General features: G+C 36.1%; 1 protein-coding gene across 1 annotated transcript in view; it reads right to left on the minus strand.

The window, feature by feature from the left end:
- Window positions 1-20,225, minus strand: part of FIG4 (FIG4 phosphoinositide 5-phosphatase) — a 52,304-nt gene that overhangs the window by 29,290 nt on the left and 2,789 nt on the right. Inside the window, exons 2-10 of the mRNA XM_085056187.1 lie at window positions 13,520-13,618; window positions 13,182-13,305; window positions 10,073-10,229; window positions 8,759-8,809; window positions 5,918-6,066; window positions 3,756-3,884; window positions 2,119-2,219; window positions 1,243-1,405; window positions 599-696 (exon numbers count right to left, since the gene is read on the minus strand). Coding sequence (XP_084912313.1) covers window positions 599-696; window positions 1,243-1,405; window positions 2,119-2,219; window positions 3,756-3,884; window positions 5,918-6,066; window positions 8,759-8,809; window positions 10,073-10,229; window positions 13,182-13,305; window positions 13,520-13,618 — 1,071 coding nt within the window. The remainder of the gene's footprint in view (window positions 1-598; window positions 697-1,242; window positions 1,406-2,118; window positions 2,220-3,755; window positions 3,885-5,917; window positions 6,067-8,758; window positions 8,810-10,072; window positions 10,230-13,181; window positions 13,306-13,519; window positions 13,619-20,225) is intronic.

Below are 20,225 nucleotides of genomic sequence, written 5' to 3' on the forward strand. Positions count from 1 at the left end.
GATGCAATGTCAGTCACTGCACCAAAAGCCTTGTGAATAAAAGCATATAATTATTCATATGTCAAGGTCATGTGAGCCCAGACTCACACAATCACAATGGCTTTTAAAATCTATGGCTGCAAGAGACAAAATTTTCTTGTCAACAAATGCTATCCTGAATTGATCCCACAGACTCCTGGATAGCCTTAAAAGCACTACTACACAGAGTAGAGTCATGGAAGCAAACAACAGAAGATAAGTCTTTACCATAATATTTCAAATACCCACTTGTCGAGAAGCCTACAAACCTTGCTTTGCAAAGAACCATACTATTTTAGCATTTTTAGTGCTAAATTAAATTTAGTAATAAATTCATTTGGACTTACATCTAAAGCGTAATAGCAAAAACCAGAAAACAACAGTGAAAGGGCACTGGGAGAAGTCTATAAACATAGCAAACTTAGCTATAAAAATAGCAAAATAATAAGATTTATGAAGAAAATATTCCATTTATAAGCTCATATGAGTTTAGAACATAACCAAAATTACAGAGACTCTACAGAAAAAAGCATAACATTAAAAACTAGAAAACACACAGAACATATTCCAAATATTATACCTTCACAAGATTCAGTATAATAATGGGAGAGCCAAATCTCTGAAGCATTTGGTCAAAGTGAAGACCAGCAACATGTGCATAAGGATCTGCTTGGTCCACTGAAAGAAATACATATATTCAAGATGATAGTAAGCAAGCTGTAGAATTTTCCCTTAATAGTACTTTTCATAAAAAATGCATTAGTTCTCTCATAGTAATGACATAATTACACACTTTCCCTTCTTTTCATGCAAAAGCTGTTAAAAAACTATTCTCTTTGCCAAATTGTAGGCAACTTCTTGAAATGCTTATAAAGAACAATTATTCGGGCCCCATTAATCTCAGCCCAGACATTTTCCACCGTTTTCGAAAGATTTAATATTTTATCCACAATACTGAGATAAATGTAGCTAACTTTGTACACCAAATAAGTAAAAAGAAATGTCACACCTTCAAACAGAAACTTTTCCTATTTCATTTCTGAATGTGAAGTCTAAAATGGAGATTTTTTTAAAATTGTTTTACCTTAAAGTAAGGCTTCCCAAAGGACAAGTGCATAGACAATTTGTTCATTTCTGCAAATTTAGTTTTCACTTATTCTCCCTGATGTTCCTTTAGGACACAGCACTAACCATAATCTATCACAAAGAATAATTTGTACACACGTGTTATGGGTGGCTTAGGCATCATAGTTGAAATATCTTGAGACCAGTACAGAGGGACAGACCCTCGAACCTGAACGTAGGAAGAATAACTCCCCGCAGAAAATGACATAACTGAAGCATCATAAAGTATTTGTTCAGTTTCCACTTCATTAGCAACATCTCCCTAAACCAAACAGAAATATACATATGATGCAGATATGACATTCAAAGCTGCATGCAGTACAGAGAATCGATCATTGCAGACAGAGCACAATTAAACTGTGAGACACTGAATCACACTAGTGAGAAAACTGAAGGTTAAATTCCCAATTGTAGTTATAAGTATATTATTAGATTTTTAGTTTTTCCTCTCTGTTTGGGAAATAACTATCTCTAAGTCTAAAAACCCAAAACAACTGCCAATTTAGAATTATTAAACTTATTTTAAGAACAACTTTACTATGTGAATAAAAAATATGATACCTGTGATAACATTATCTAATAGCGTAATTGTGGCTAGCACAGGTCTTTCCCATGAGAATTTTTCTCCTGTGTTTTATAAACAAAGATAAAGTTTGGATGTTATTAAAACAGTGTCTCAAGATTTGGACAGTTCAGGCCTGGCCAATCAGGCCCAGGGGGAGGTTTCTGACTGACCAATCTGGGTGACCTCTGAAGAGTCTATATAAGTTGGAATCAAAACAATAAAGCTCCTTTTTCTTGCCACATTGAGAATCCGGGTCTTTTTCCCTGCTAGCGGCTCCACAGCGACACATAATTTATAGCAAAACCCATAGCAACCCTCTAAACCATTTCAGCTCTTCAGTCAGTCAAGTTCAAGCTTTCCTATTAGGGAGGGGCAGGAGGAAACATCCCTTAAATTCATATTTGATTTACCTCACAGTTTGATCCTCGCTTCAGAAAACGTGTTCCAGCAAATTTGCTTGATCTTCTGGCTATCAGAGTGACATATATAGGGCGACCATATATTAATAGTTCTTGAAAGAGAAGTTAAGGTTTATGTGTCACATGCAATTTTTTGTTCATTTACCTTACACAAGCAAAAATAAGTTCTAACAAAGGTGTATGAAACTGAAATATCTGATTTACTAAAATCACCTTAACAGTGATGAGTATCAGTTCCAAACTTATTTTGCAGCTGGAAGAGAACATTGCCCTTTTCAACAATAAGTTTTAAGAACTTTGCAAAGCAAACCTACATTGCAATATATTATCCACTTTTCAGAACATACACAAGAGAAGCAACATTTCTATCTTATGATATACAATGGAAGTGAAATAGGTACAGGATAGGTACAGTGAAATAGGTACATAGCACTGCAAGTGCTGCTTTTGTGAATACTGGGATTAAAGCATGGGAGCTTCATTTTCAGATCAAGTATATTAGTCACACTCTAATTACTAGTTTAGAAAAATAGACAAATTTGCAACGACTTAAGTAAGAACAACTGAAAGCCAGAGGCAAACAGCCTACAGATGCGGTGGTGGCTTTTTTATAGTCTTTTTACCTCATACTAAAACCAAACTGACAGTCACACTAGGCATCTGATTCTATCACTGTTTCTTTGGTGTACAGGAGGCACAAGGAAGAGGAAAGAAGACATTTGCTCACACACTAAGCAGCTGCAGGCATAATGCTGGTGATCAAATCCAGCTTTAATTAAATAAGACCACAAATGAAATAGTGGTATATAAAAACAGATCTAGTTTTTTGTCTGGAGACTAAGCTAGTGACTAATAGTCTTAGAACCATAAAAAAGCAAAGTTAAATTTTGCAGACACCACTAATCTTAACCTCCTAATTGTATTTGCTTCCCCAGAAATTTTAAACTAACATGATACTGTTGATGAATAAATAAGAGTGTCTTCATAATACACGACCTTTTTATCACACAGCACGACATCTCTTTGGACTGTGATAAGCATTTGGTTTTCTCGTCCTCCTGCTACAATGTACATAAGCCCATTTAACCATTTAAAACAGCATATAGTCAAGAAAAGAGACTTTCACATGTCCTAGTGCTCTTCACACAGCAGGGCTGAAGTTCTATCATTTTCAACAGAAAGACAGTAAATACAAGAATTTCTGCAAATCTCAGTTACTGAAAGATGTTTTAGAGAAGATTAGTAAGAGAACATTTCTATGTCAGTGTCATGGTTTAAATGCAGCTGAAACCAGATCAGTCAGCAATTCAGTTCTGCTTAGCTTTTTTCTCTTTCCTCAAACATCTGTGAAAAAATACAGCTGAGCCTAAAAATCCTCTCAAGTTCTTTACTACTAAACCCCATGCATATAAAGAGAGCCTCACTGAAAATGTGGTCTACCTGTGTCAGGGCCCAGTTATAGGAGCATAGCTGTAATTCTTAGTTAGCATAACACCTAGAAAATTAATGAAAATAAAAGCCAAACAATAATTCTAAAACTGAATTTTTATGACAAAGAAATAATTCAATGTTCAAACTTTTTTTCAAAAATGGATAAACCAGCAGTCATTGCCACAGTAGAAGGATACTTGATTGCCCACAGAAGCCATGAATAATATACAGCAGCCAGTCACGATGAATAGCAGTTCTTACTGCTTCCAGAAGCTTGCCGTTCCACACGTACTTTTCGTAAGGCTTACTGCAAATCCCAAACACACCTAGGAAGTTGTTACAATGAAAATGCATCACCAATTAAGAAGCAAGCTCACCTGCATTGGACTACTTTAAAATCCAGGACATTCTATCTTTGATTTTCCCTTGACTGCAACTCAGTGTATCATTTACTCACATCCTTGAGGTTTGCCAAACACAGATCATTTCAGGCACATGCTGAAGTCCAGCATTTATGAGGATTTGTAGTTTTTCTTTAGTTGCCAGTCACTGCTGTGACTGAGTGCCTTCATGCACAAGTTACTGATGTATTTCAGAACTGAAAAGAGATCTCTGCATAATAGCATCCAGGGATTTGATAACAAAGGAAATAAAGTTGTGAATTCCAGTTAAGGCAAAAATGCTCTCATAGGAGGACTTTATAAGCTTCTCAGTTCTGGGTCACCTCTACTTACCTACTAGGTTCTGGAAGACCACGCAAAGCAATCCTTTTTCACACAATTCAACGTGGTTTTCCTAATTTGCACTAACACCAAGAAACACAGCTATTGTAGACCTGTGAATTAAAATTCTGTTTCTGATATATCTGGAATCTGAGTCTTTCTGTTTCAAAAATCAGGACCAAGATGACAACTGTCACTGAAAGGTGTTAGAGGGAATTGAATGAATCTGAAACTTAAAAGAGAAGAAAGAGGACAAGAACTCTATTACCTACATTTTTTGCACACTTTTGTGTGTTTTTGTTTTGTTTTGGTTGGTTTTTGTTTTGGGTGTGTTGGGTGTTGGGGTTGTGTTGTTGGGGGGGTTTTTTTTTTTGTTTTTTCAAATGAAGTTTCTGACAGGACGAATTATATTGTAGCAGTATGAATACCAATTATAGCAGACAACTACAGCAGTCAAATGTTCTGCTGGAGGAAAAAGATGAGTCCTCCTTACAGACTACAGGTGAAAATGCAGCTGTTGAACAACTGTTGCTACCTAGACCCAACTTACCATAAGCCCAGGGAAAACCGATGTAACCAAGATATTTTCATGAAAGAGTTTACACACTCAACAGAAGCTAGTCACAAGCATTTAGCCAGCAATTTTTCCTCTTTCTTACTGCTAGCAGCATTACTTTGGTGAGAATTTATTCTTAAATGATAGGTGGCTATTTGTTAGACATACTCTATGAATAGATACGTGACTAGCACACACTGCTGATGGGGTCAAGGTTAGGGCATCCTCATTTCCCATTGCTTTTACAAAGACATAGAAGAGACAGTGCCCTTGTAAGGATTCCTGAGGGATCTTGTAGATGAGTTGAGGAATTATTGCTCTCTTCACTCCTTATGGTCCTCTCTGATGTTATAGTATTTGATAACCAGTTGCTGGTATCTTGATATATATGGCCATGTTACTACTACCTTATTCTTGGGGAAATGGGGGTTTCATTCAACACAATAAAATCCAATATTAAGAATTTCAGGAGAAACTTTCTCTGTGTGTGCGTGTATGTATGTGTGTGTGTGCCTGAGTGTGCGCAGAAAGGGAGAGAAAATAGTTTTTCTCTCTGGCTGCTCATCTTTATAGTCTTATGAATATGTCAGATCCAAACTGAAGGCTGAAGTTTTCAACTGAATAAGTAATTTTTCTTAAGAGTTCTTGACAGGGGTTACTTCAGCAAGATGACACTAACTTCACAGAGTTCCTCTGTTGTCAGTATTCTCCAATATAAAACAAAAAAATGTATTGGAACTTAATCAGTTATTGCTTCCCACTCCCTTTGTAACTCATTCCTGTTGAGAAACTCAGAAGTCAGTTGAGTAATTAATTGCTGAAAAATGTCAGCATGCTCAGTCATCTCCCTGAGTTGCAATGCAACTTAAAACAATGACTAAACACCTCTAGAAATCACATTGTTCAAATTGAAAGTTCTGTAATTGGCGCTTTACAGAACCTTTCATTAACTCACAACTGTTAGGAGACTACTGACCAACAACAGAAGGCCTGAATGTTTCTCAAAAGTGAACCTAAGCAGAACATATTTTAAATGCACTCCTGACCAACAACATAAGTTTAATTAGATGTATTTTCTTACCACTTCCTCCCTGTGTTGAAAGTCCTTCATCTTCAAATATATCAAAACTCTCTTGTCGGGTCTGGGTTGTTTCACTTTTTAATGTCTCAAGTGGCATTCTCAGGACAGTAAGATTATACTGAAGGGAGTGAGACAGATCATAGCTGTAACTGATAGACAGTTAACATTTATTAATAATTGTAAATACAGAGGAATTTTCTGAAAGCCCTTACTCTCTATCTGTACTTGTATTTAATAAAGTACTATTTTATCCAGTAGAAAAGACTTCTGAACAAGATACACAGATTCTGATTCTATAATGGCAAATCATACAAATAATTTCCAAAAGAAGCTTTACAAACATGGAAACTGTTTACAGTTCACAAAGGCTGTGTTTATTATCCTTCTCTCAGCTGAAAACTACACATGCCTTTTGAACAACACTTATCAAGAAACCTAATTCACTATGTCCCAAGAAGCATTTTGGAAGATTAAAAAGAGCTATGCCACCAGAAATATCCATAGACATGGACAACCTCATTTTTCTGAGCTTTAAGAACTTCTACTTTCTAACTGCTAACTGAACTCAAGACAGCCAAAAACCTGGTCCAGAAAAATTGTATCTGCCCCCAAATTTATGACTGCAGCACAGATGCATCTTGAGACAGTGGCTGCTGAATAAAGAAAAGGGTTTTTTTACTTAGTTCCATAATAGTTACAAATTTTCCATCTCATGTCTCTTTTACTAACACTCTATACAAATTGCTAACTTTTTGAGGCTGCTAGGCTTCTTCCCAAGGAGAAACCAAATGTACACTACACTTAAATCATAAATACTCATACATTTCCATTTTAGTCTAACATAGCATCAGTGATTACTGGTCCTCATGTAAGTTCTAGATAGTCATTAAAGATCAAAAAAATTATTTAAACATTAGACATTTAGATTTAATACTAATGATAACAAAGGGTAGCCCATGCATCCACCATATTTCCATAACAAAGTCCTGACCCATCTGTTAAGAAAAAGAAGTCAGTAACATGCTATATTTGTATATAACAGAACCTTTAAACAGTATCCCAGTAAGACACTTGTTTAGCCTGTTTCCCCATTCTCCCCTTAGACCAAATGTTTTCTTATAACTGATTCCTAATTTTCTTCAGGATTTATATGAAAATCATGCAGGAAAATGTATTATGCTTTCAGCCAAGAACAATTTAAATGAAGCTGATAAATTAAAAATATTCTAAACAATAAGACAGAATATTAGTAACATCCTATTTTTCCCCTTCTGAAAGTGAAAATCAAGCTAAATATACAGTTAAAACACAGAGCACAAAAACATTTTATGAAAACGATTATTTTAATGAAAAATAAAACATAAACAGTAAATTATCTGCCAGTAGGAAAGTTTTCATTTATGCCACACAGCATTTGTGCCAAAAACATACTTTTGTGTAAGTCATTCTCTTACTCATTTTTTTCTCTACAAGAAATTTTAAATGTTATCTTTTAAATAGTTTATCTAAATTCTACAGTTTCAACTTGGAGAAAAGAAATCTTTGGGAAGACCTCACTATGGCCTTCCAGTAATTACAGGGGGCTTATAAAAAAGAGGGAAAGCAATTTTTTACATGGTGATTAGACAAAGGGGAATGGTTTTAAACTAAAAATGGAGAGATTTAAGAAGAAATTCTGTACTGTGAGTGAAGTGAGACACTGGAACAGGTTGCCTTGAGAAGTTGGATGTCATATCCCTGGAAATCTTCCAAACCAGCCTGGATGGGGCTTTGAGCCACCTGGTCTAGAGGGAGATTTCCCTGTCCATGGCAGGGGGGTTGGAACCAGGGGGGTTGGAACCAGATGATCTGTAAGGTCCCTTCCAGCCCAAACCACTCTATGATTCATTCTATGATAAATGTGGTTATTAGAGTCATATAAGAATCTTCTTCTTCTCCTTCTATGTAAAACCACAGAAACTACTAATTTGTCATCTCCAAGCAAAGGAGGTAGGAGGGGGAGAAGTTGTATGATATTAGGGCTGGGAGACAATGCATGGAAGAAAAACTCAGGTTTAATACTGCAAAAAATCTTTCACATGCAAAAGCATGAAACACACATAGAACTTGGGTAGGTTTTATCCTCACAGATCCAGCTGTGTCAAAAAGCCTTCATTTTCCAATAGGAAACACCTTCTAGACCAACACACCTTTTGGTAATTGCAAATTTTGTTTATTTTTTCTAAATCTTCAAGTCTTCTAACTACTACTGTCAGGTTTATCACTACATTTCTCCCATTTTTGAACTGCCCCTAAAATCTCACATAATAGTAGCTGGGACACAGAAACCTGTCTTAGGTATGGCATTTATGAACAATAAGCAAGAGAGCTGGCAATGCCTAGAAGGCCCTATGAAAGACATACCCCACACAGGCTTAAATAATTACCTATTTTTCTATCTTTGTTTCTGAATCAAGGCAAAGCTTTATTCATGGAAAATTAGATCAATTTAAAAACACAAAAACCAAAAAACAAAGAAGATAAGCAAACCCCTGAAATATAATACTTTTTCCAAAGAGAGAGCTTCTGCATAACCTGGCAAGGCTAAATAGTCAGTGGAAGCTGACTTTTTACCATGCCACTAGTAGTTCTGTGTTTTTTAACCTAATGGACATTAAAGGATAAGGATTAAGGATAAAGCAGGTTCAAAATACACAGACAAAAATGGACAAGCAGTATGATCATATGACTTGTTTCTCCAAAACACCAACCTAAAGGTCTTGAGTATCAAAAACAAAACTTACAATCTTCTAGCAAGTGTAACTGCACATTTTTTTAAAAGGAAAAGTAACTAATACCAACCTAAAATAGAAGTTGCTAGAAAGGTCCACATTTTGAAAGATTCTCAGATACCTACAAAAATAATTGAAATTGTAGGAAGAATTATTAGTTTAACCAGACAGACCATAAGAAGTCATTCAGAGGATCCCAGAAATGAAACTACACATAAATATTGATTCTTGTCCTATGTTTTCTTCCTATTTTCCTGTAATTGTTTTGACAGGTAATTTCACTAGAATGTCAGCATATGGACTAAATCAATCAACCAGCCTTTAAAAAAAACAAACAAGCTTAGTGTCTACTCATATACATACTCTGTTTCTTTAGGCAGTTGTAGAAAAAGTTGTGGTTTTATTTTCTACATATGAATATCAAATTTTTCAGTATTTAAACAAGAAAACTCTCAAAAATACTATAAAAGAAATAAAATTGTTTCAGTTACTCTCAAATAAATGAACAAGGAAAGAAATATCCAGTACAATCTGTCATAGCCTTGCAAATTCCCAGAAGAAACCATACCACTGTCTATGAATGATACAATGAATGACACCATAAATATGTAGGTTAGATAACATGATCTACTGCACACTAAGAGTGAAGACTGAGGTCTATGATCAATCCTTCCTTAAAGTGGAAGATTTTTTTTTTTCTATTTACCACTGGCTTGATTTATTATCTGACATCAGTTTATCAGAAACCATCACTTTTTCACAATTCACACTTGGTACAGACTGAAAAGCAGGTTTTTTGTGCCAGCTCCCTGCTAATTCATACAAGCAAAGTTACCCTACCCTGATAAAAACATAAAAGCTCAAATTTCTGTCTTCAGGAAAAAGTCCCCCAAAAGAAAGAAGCAGTTAAACTTATCAAAGAGTCTTTTCACCACCCTTTACAACTGCAACATTCGCAAGATTCTGACAGTATAGAATAATTTAATTATCTATACAGCACTTTTTGAAGGGCACAAAAGATCTCTTCAGGTGAGATTAACATTAGAGATGCTAGAGATACTAAATAAACAACAGTGCCCCAAACAGTACAAACAGTACAAACTTTGCCCTTGTAGGAACAATGCTTATATTTGATGCTTCTTGGTGCACATTTGCGAAACTGTAGCTGTGACATAGAGATGTGGATGATAAACTATAGAAGATTATGACAGTTGTATTTACTCTCTAGGCCACAGAACTTGTAGCCTTTTTTCCATCCAACAAGATAAAATGGTCTGGAATGACATACTTATATAAAAGAATCCATGACTGAATTTTCTAGTTGCAGTTCAACATTGCTTAGAAAATGTTCAAAAAGTACACATGGATCATGATCATTATTTACCTGGCCTCATCAGGATGACTGACTCTTACAGAGTCATTTGGAATGTAGATCATATTTGTATCTTCTATTTTATATATTGCATGACCTCCAATATCTGCCATTTTTCTTCTTTTTGTTATTAACACAATGTAATAGCCTTCTAAAAACCTGACAAAACCTGTTAAAACAGCATTAAAATCTTTTTAGTTGCATGTCTGTGTTTATTTGATAAAATGTATTTAGCAAAACAGTATCAGAATTGTTTCAAGACTTCAAAGAGTTTTTGTTTGTTCTGTATGTTATACGTGTAACATGCACATGTGTATACACACACAAAGACAGAATCTTAAAACTCACTCCCAGTAACTGTTAATAAATGAAGTACATAGTTTTTACTTATTTCCCCTCCCACTGTGGGTATTTTTAATACTAGGCAGCAGAGTTAGGACACAGACAATTTGGAGTACGTTTCTGTCTACTTAACATAGGTGTATTTGCTTTTTATAGGACTCTCATTATTCAGAGGCATACTCTAGTTACTTCAGATACCAAAAGGTTACTTTTCAGGGCAAGAAAGAATCCCAATGTCCAATTTTCTTTTTAGGTTCACATATTCTTTGCTGAGGAGGGACACAAACAACAAAAGGAGTTGTGGGTACAACAACACCTTTGTGCTCTCTCTTCTTAACAGCAGGGAACCAATTCATTGACTGAAGCAGTATCTCTCCCAATCAGCCATTCAGAGTATCAGGGGTACTCCTTTTTTTCCTGTTTTCTCTCTCAGATATCAACATTTGTCCCTGCTGAAGTGCAGAAGGCTAAAAGGTAGAACAGGCAGTGTCTGGCTTTATTGCCTATAAAAAGATGGCTTCTGAAGCCTCTACCCTCATTTCCTACAGGGCATAGCCATGCGTCCTCATGGAGTGCCTTCTTTGGATAGCTCTATTATATATGATTAGGAAAAAGTGTAACAAACCTTTAAATGCAACACAAATGTAGAAATTCAAATGAAAGATAGAAATACATAACCACCCCTAAACTCAAATGTGTTACTCATACAGTATGCTACAGCATTAATATGCTTTAATAAGTAATAAATTACATTAATTAGCTGTTGGAGGTAGCTGCTTTGGCAGGTTGCTGAGAGCTTGAAACTCACTACTGCACTATCAACAAATAAATTGAATTGGATGATGATGATGACATGACACAAATGGACCCTCACAATTCAGATTTTTACTTGTATTTATATGCAGTTCTTTTAGCTTTGCATTACAAAGAAAAGAAGAAGGATGAGAAGAGCACACATTTTCCTCCCTGTCACTGCTGGAGGCTGCAACGTGATCGAATGAACTGCAATCTTTTCTTCCACCTTATTAGCCCCCCTTGGAAAAATGCTCACACCTGCACAAAGACAGAAGGCCCTGCTGACAATAAGAAACAAACCTTTCATTTGAAGCAATCAGACTATTGAATTTCAGTTGTTAAATGGTAGTCACAGTTCTTCCTGTATCCCCCAGGTACTGAAACCACTTACGCGAACAGCCTCTATCCTTTGAATTTCACCAAACATTATACCAGTCTGATAAGGAACTGAACCTTTCTCCCTGGCCTGGTTCCCTCCCTTTAAAAGCAATTTCTACTTTTAAACACTACACAGTAAACCAGAACTCAGCCTATCAGCACTCCCATTCTGAGTGCACTGAATGTACTGCATCTGGTTAATGAAATAACTAGAGGACAGAACAAAGCTGTTCTTTACAATTTTACAAAAAATAGCCCTGCTCTTCTGACCTGAGCCAGGAGGCAGAAATAAACAGCTGATTGCATTCCCTCAAATTACATGTTTATACAGATATGGTCTGAATCATATAATTTGGAAGTATATAAACTGAGAGTCTGTTACTTCTAAAAAGTCATCTAGAAATACATATACCATATCTGTTAACCAATACATTTGTTCAGCTACAGAATAGAGCCTCTCCTGTTATGACCAATACATACAAAAAGTCACATGATAAGGATGCAAAATTTTTACTCGATTGCAACCATTTTGCAACCAAATATATTACCACATATTTAGACAGTGAGCACTGATGGCTTGTGCAAAAAAAAACCCCAATGCTGCAAGGCTGTTAGAAGCTCCTTTAGGTTTACCCATATTATGAATACTCTTAAATCAGTAAGGAACATGAACACCATCTGAGGAATTTCTAAAAACCTGGATGCATTGATAAGTTCCAAAATGCTTCACAGGTAAAAATAATGAAGAAGTCTGCTTAATCTGCCACTTTAGTTTAGAACAGAATTTTATTAGGTTTTGATTGTTATGCAAAATTCAGGAGCATTGTCTAAAGTAATTGCATTCTCCACTTTCTCAGCAGCTTTAGCTTTAGGTGCCCAGGTGTATATTGACTCTAATAAACCACAAAATATTCTTGGGAGCTGTCACAGCACACATTAACATTTACTTTAGAGACATCACCCATCAATATATTGACCTCAGTATCAGACAATAGGCAGGAAAGTAGTGACTTTCAGATGAAGTTAGAAGCTATCAAATCCTTGAAGCAATGCTTGAGGATTATGGACAGCTGAACAGCATTTTAAAATTCAGCTGACACACCATTCAGTTATACTTGTTAAAACATGAAAGAGAAATCTTTAAATATGTCACTGCAAAAAGTTAGCTAAAAAGAAAAGTCATCTTTCTTAATAGCATGTGGTAAAGAAATACAGCCTAATAAAGAATATAAACTTTCATTTTCTTTTTAAAAACATTCTGTAAGCCCTGGAATTCAGGAGCCAGGTTCTGCATAATTTGTATTCTAAGATCGGCTGAGTTTGGTGAGATCTTCAACCACATTTCTAGAGTCGGGCTATTTCCTAGATCTATCCCTTAGTGACAAAGAAGAGACTGGTTACAACACAACTTTCACCCCTGTACTGGCCACCAGTTTTCACAAAATACACAGAAACTGACTTATCTTTGAGCATGACAAATTTCTAAATCCTCATTAGTTTTATAAATACATAAAATTGAGGGAGACAGAAAGATATACAGCATGACACAATAAGCCTTACCTCTGAGGGAAACAAAAGATTTTATAAAATCAGTCAAAACACTTACCTACTATACCAAATGCAGAGACAGCTCGAGATAACCCAGAAGATCCCTTCTGCCCCATCTTTGTTCTGTTTCCCAGGTCTAAACGGCCAAGAAGTTCCCTCACCTCTTGTTGCGTATAAACATGCTTTAAAATAAAAAGTCACAGAAGTTACTATTTCAGTAATTAAATGTTATTTCATATCAGAGAATAGCAGAATCTGCTTTATCTATGAAATATACAATAAACCAAAGGCCTGCTCTACATTCTTTGTTTCCCATTTCAGCGCTACCAACAGGTAGCCACTATTATTTGGAACAACTGTGAAAAAACCTCATCAATTAAATATAGAGGCACTTACCTTATCATCAATTATAACCAAATCCTTTGGTTCAGTGCGATCTATTTTCAAAACACGGTATTTGGTTTCTGCAGGGTTACTTCCAACTAGAAAATACCGCTAGATAAAAAAAACAAAACAAGTCAGAATATTACACAAGAAAAAGCAACCAAATCCCAGTGTAACATAAGACATCAGCAATGCCATTTACATATTGTCTAGACTAGATCCATTCCTACTAACATCAAATATGCGATATTCCACATGGACTGTTAATAAATTGTTTTAGACACCAGTATCTTAGGTAGGTGCATTTGTATACAATCAACCTTTTCAACTTAAAAGACCTTTTTTTCTCCTAAGTACAAGGAGGAAAAAAAATTAAAATCAAAGGTTAAAACCTGTTTAGAGACGACAAACTGCAACTTACACCAAGCACCATCCAACAACACCCTGCTCCAGCCATTACTGTGTTCTCACTTGCTTTGTAAAATTTAGCCAAAGCTTATAAATGAGTTTTTAACTTTTCATGATCTAAAACTTCTGCTGCTTTACTGTACTCTATTGCTGTTTCTGTCAACTAGTCTTTCCTGATCCATACTGAACACTGAAAAGTTGTAAGTCCTTCAGTAATGCCAGTTGTCTTCTATTTTTATCTTTATTTGCTATCACAGCCTTCTCAACAATGTTCTTCCAAAATACTAAAATTTCCTGGTCAACAATACTATTTCAAAAAAACCATTAGCTTTATTTTACATTTAAAATATGAAAGAATGACCACAGATAAACATATAGCATGTCCATTCTTCATGTAAGGAGATCAAACTATAAATTAATTCCTACATTTGGATGAATTAACAATAAGCACAGCTTGCAGGAATGACTTGCTAAAAGTAGCTCTCATTTTTTCTAATTCATTTAATCAGTTTGGTGCTAGCACAGCAAGGTGGAACTCATTAATAATGCTCAGCCTAGTAGGATGCTTTCCTAGTAGGAAAGCATGGCAAATCCACGTGGATCCATGCAGTCGTCTCTTAACTCTAGAAGTCACATGGATTTAAGATGTGGGAAAAGAAATCAATAATCATATTTGTACAAACCTCACAATTTCATAATTTACACCAATTAGATGTTAAGAAACATTTTTACTCTCAAAATATTTCAGGTGAAAGAACTTAAAGCCCTCTTCAGCCTCCTTAAATTCACAAAAGTATCTAGATACTCAGTAAGCTCTAAATAGGAAAATAAAATACTTGACTTTAAAAGTCATAAAAAGAAACACCACCAACTTCTGTCTCCATCTTGTACACTGACATTACAGTGCTAACTGAGTGGTAAGTTTTGCTTTTTACTCCCAAATGACAGTAAAAAGGCCCTTCAAAGTCATATGCCATCACAATACTCCCTCACTGAAGCCTCTGAGGCAGCACTTTGTCACAGGAAAGTGTTTCCTACAGGGTTTTTTTCAGCAGTGATGTTCTGCTGTGCACAGTCCAAGCTTCCCAGCCTGCCCTCCTCAGAGTAGACTCTGCAGGAGATCCCTTAGTGCCAGGATCTTGCTTCCCAGGAGGGAAATCATAAGGAACAGTGCATGGCACTGAATGGTACAGCTCTTCTGCTGGTATCACCCACCACCAGCAAGAAACACTAAACCACCAAGACAGACACTTGCTTTGACCATGCCACCTTTTTCTTGGTGCAGCAGAAGGTGAATGGGCAGAGGGAAATACAGTCATTTGTAATACACAGATGGCAAGTTAGTATGCACTTCAAGAGTGCAGCTTCTTTATTTGTAGAAAACTGCTAGCTAATTAAAGCAAAACAATTTTAAGTATTCCATAATACTGCAATACAACTCAGTGGTGTCCCACTATGTCCTGTTTGCTAAATGAGAGCAATTTCTTCCCAAAGGGACACCCATGGTTACCAATAAGTAATACTGAATAAAAATAGAACAGCACAACTCTAAGATATTTGTCCAAATGGCAGTTTGGACCAAAGAGCACATTGAAAATTGGAACACATGTGACACACGTGGAGAGAGAGAGATTGATACAGCGTTGCGAATGCTATTATTAAGGAAGTTGAGCTGGATACTTCTCCATTTCCATTTTAGTTAACCAATAAAACACAAGAAGTGCTAAGAGGAGTACATCACTTGCATCACCTTGGCAGCTGCTATAGAGGGCTATGCACAGCTACAGGGCCAGATTTAGGTGCTGCTGCTGCTTAGAACAGCAGCAGAGTCACATTAGATGAGGAGTAATTGTACCTGCAGACCATGGAAGCAACCACCATAATCAATGGTACTTAACAGGCTCTCTGAAGTAATTTCAAGACTAATTTAAAGGGTTTGAGCTAGAGAGCCAGCCTGTGTAATGTATTAAGAAAGGTCAGTTGAGAGCAGCATCAAAACTGAGCATCAATGGACTTAAAGTAAGCCAGGCAACGAGAAATCTCTAGTTAGCAAATGGGAATTTTACTCACTGCATGTTAGAGGATATTGTTGTGGAAGTAATAAAGGAAACATCCGCAAAAACTTTTGAATTTGGGTTAGTGCCCAAAACTAGGAACCCAAAAGTAGACTTCTGCTTGGGAAGTTTTCAGGACTGGCTAATAACTGCAGAATTACTTGAAAAACAGCATGATATGCCAATTAATACTAAACTTTTAATATCTGAAAGAAAAACAAAGATTGTATGAAAACTATCAATGCAAAAAAGTATGCAAAAAGATACTTCGGCATTAGCTGTTTCTGCTAACCTAATTCATGCATCTAATGAATAAGTAAGTCTGTCTTACTGGATGACATGGAGCACAAATAAAACCATGTCAGTGCCACGTGCTGCAATTAAATTTACCATCACATGAATACTAGGAAATTATAAAGAAAAATACCGAATTAACACAACACTGAGCATGTAACAGCAAATAAATTTCTATGGTTGTAATACAATTGTAAAATTAATCAAAGCTAAAATGTGCTGTACTGTTTACAACTCTTTTTATTAACAGAAATCGCTACTGTGGGAAAAAAAAGAAATAGCTATGGAAACCTTTCCGGGAGTATCTATCCTCATTGCCTCATTCCGTTTATTACTAAGTTGAACTGAATAAATTGAAGCATTTCCCAAGTGTCTCAAACAATTTCACTCCACAGCACAGCCAGTGCATTTAGATAAACAGGCAACCTTGACAAACAAAGCACTTTTTCCAGAGAACAGTACTCAAGGTGAACCTGTGCAGGCTCCCTCACCCTGCTCTGGCCAGAGCCCTCCAACCATATCTGAGGTGACCCATGCTGCCTCCAGGTTTACTCTGCCCCTGGTCTTTGCTGAAATTTGTTAACAAGCACATTTTACCAACCACAGCAACACACCAGGCGGCTACGAGAGCTGGACTGAAGCTTAATTTATTGCACAATTATCACCAAGCAACCACAAGATAGGAACAGTCATTAGTCACTTCCACCTGGGACTGAGTTTTAACCAAAGCAATCTAATTGAAAGGCTTTACACCATCTTTTATCATCTTTTGATTCAGCCAAACCAAACAAAGCAGCTTCTTCTAAAAGGAGTCTGAACAAAATAAAAAAACTTCTTATGCCATTTGTTGTTTTTTAATGGCAGGATAGTAGCTCTGAAATCAAACATCCTGCTCACTTCTTTTTTTCCCTTGTTTTCTTTAAGATTGTTTCTTAGAACTACTGGTCTAAAACTACTATTTGCTTCTTTGTATAGACTAATAACCATTAAGAAGCGTTAGCACAGCAAAACACTTTTTCAATCCTCAGTTAAAAAGTTACACACAGCTTAATCAGCAAGAAAATAAAAAAAAGCAAAAATACATTAAAAGTTGTTTAAAAAACAGGCAGTGCACTAATACAGCAAAATTTTAAATCTGCAAATAACATAAAGAAAACACGTACAATTTTAGACAAAACGCTTGCAAACGCTACCTGTTGAGACCATGGATATGTCTAAAAACACAAAGCCCTAAACGAGTAGGTTCACCTTGGCCATCTGCCAGGCCCCTACCCAGCTGCTCTCTCACTCCCCCTCCTCGAAAGACAGGCACAGAAAACAAGATGAAAAAGGTGATGGGTCAGGGTGAGGACAGAAAGATCGTCTAACTTTTACCATTACAGGCAAAATAGACTTGATCTGGGGAGAATATAAGTAATTTACTGACAATTAAAATAGAATCACAGCACAATTACACCTTGATGGAAGGTAAAGCAAAAACTCCACTCTGTTCTTACTTTCTACAGAACCTACAGCAATTCTGGAAGTGTCTTTCATCTCTCATAGAACCTGGCAAAATTACATGAAAAAAGGAAGATATGATAAGGTGCAAAGAGAGGTACCTGAAAAAGCAAAGCCGTCTACTTCCCATAATCTATTGCAACTCTTCAAAAGAAGCTCCTTCAACATGAGAAATTTTAAGAATATATGCTGCCAAGCACCACTCCCAGGGCATGTAGGAATGGGTACCCATTCTGCATCCTACAGCCACAGGATTCGATGAATCCCTTTTGTCCCAAAGAGGATTTTCTCTTGCTGCACCACTGAAGGATTCCTCAAGATTCTCCTTTCTAATTCTCAGCCAAATCTATTAATTATCAATCCATACATTTTCCTTTAGCCAAATACTTATTTGCTCTTTACCGTCTATTCTGCTGGAATGCTTTCAGAAAAATAAGTAACTGGATGCCTTTTCAGCACTCACTTCAATAGACTAAAGAAATCTTGCTGTCCTTTTACTCCTCCCAAGACACTGCTACCATGTATGTTACCTCACTGGATCTTCAATGGATGTATTCCTGGTTGAATTCTTATTTCTTAAATGAATGTGGACTGTAAATCTACACAATACACCATGCAAGGTTTCATTCTAGAGATATATTAGTATTTTTCATTAATGACCATATCACAAATAACCACATCTCTCTTTTTCAGAGTTGTAACTCATCTGCAGCTCAACCTCCCACCCCTTCTTCAGATAAAACACCTAGATCCTCCTCCTTCACCTCTGCTGCTTCCGCATTGATAAATTTTCAATGAACATTCATTGGTGTGTAATCTATTGTAAGGTGCATGAAGTTTCATTGTATACCATTATACTTCAAATTATTTATCTACTCCTGAGGGTCGTCATCATTTCTTGCTTTCTTGTGCTCTGATTATCCTAATTATTTACAGTATCTCAAAATTCTAATCAGAACTGGCCCACATTTTGGGCTAAATCAGTCCTTAAACACTACTTTTAAACAATCATCCCTATGAGATGATTCACACTAATTTAGCTACTAATTTCTCTACAAACTTTCTTCCTTCCAAAGCAAAGCCATAGATTTTCCTTGTAGCCCTGCATCTCAATAGAGGATTTTATTTCAATACACAAGGCCATCTAATTTTCAGATTAAGATGTGCAATACAATCAGGCTAATCTGATAGCATCTTTCTAAGTCTAGACTGTGTTTTATGTCATTTGCCTCAATTTTCAATTAGTTTTCTATGTGCAGGACTTCAGAATGGATTAAATATTCCATTTCTCATGTTCCAGTCACAGCACCACCCTCAATTTAATCAACTTGAAAATATTTACAGTCATTCCACTGTTAAGCAAATTTAATCTTATTTCTGTCAGATACCCACCTACATGAATCAGCGCACCACATAACTTTCAGTAAAAATTCTATAGATTTTTCTGTGAAATCATAATCTATTTTTAAGTTTCTCCAATTTGACCACAGATTAACTTCAACATTAAATATGCAATCTTTCATTCTTTTATAAGAAAGAAAAATGTTTATTATTATAATAAATTACATTTAAATTAAACAAATGCCCATAGTTTTCCCTGGCAGAAAAATCGACAGATAATTATGCCAGTCACATTAGTTAATAAGCTTGTGCAAGTCATTTGGATACTGTGGACACGGAGACTGTAAGAGAACCTGATTGGAATAAAATACTATTCATTAAGCCCCATATTATCCTGAAAGATAGGCAAGTGATAGGCCTCTACAGAGACGACACAAATTGTCTTGTTCAATGTCACACTGCCTCAGGGGAATGATAATTTCCAGTGAACTAGGCCACAACTTTCAGGTGCGCTTCATCTGGGGGATACACAAAAGTTCCATCTCCTGAAGAAGAGAGGAAAATATATCTTTTGTCTTTTTTCAATCATAGTGCTGAAACATCTTCAGTGCCCTCTGGTGTGCATTTCAGCAATCAGTATATGCATAAAAGGAAAGATAATTGGCATTGATCTGAATAAAACCTGCAGTTCGTCTTTCTGACTACTTCTAAACAAGCTTTCAACTTCCTAGGGCAAGCAGGAGACATAGTTAACATCTCCGTGGTATTTATTGACCCAAAGCATCAGTTTAAAAGGTAGATTTCAGCAACTATCCTAAATATAAACATTAATAGAAAATACAGAATTTTGCTCTCTGTTGATTCAATTGACACCATTAATTCAGTTCTCCTCACCTCTTGCAGTCTCTCATTTGACTCCAATAACAACACCAGAGCCGTTCCTCCTCGACTTAAATAATACTATTGTACTTTCCTCTAAAAAAAAAACAAAACACCAAACCAAACAAAAATAACCCTCTGTAAACCTTTTCCACTTTTTCCACTTCCTCATCCATTTCATCCCTTCCTGCTTTAATACAGAGGGGTTTTACAGGAATAAACTGTATAACCAGAGTAAACTC

This window comes from Lichenostomus cassidix, chromosome 3 (genome assembly GCF_008360975.1).
Source record: "Lichenostomus cassidix isolate B80296 chromosome 3, HeHo_3.0, whole genome shotgun sequence".
In the NCBI taxonomy this organism is placed as follows: domain Eukaryota; kingdom Metazoa; phylum Chordata; class Aves; order Passeriformes; family Meliphagidae; genus Lichenostomus; species Lichenostomus cassidix.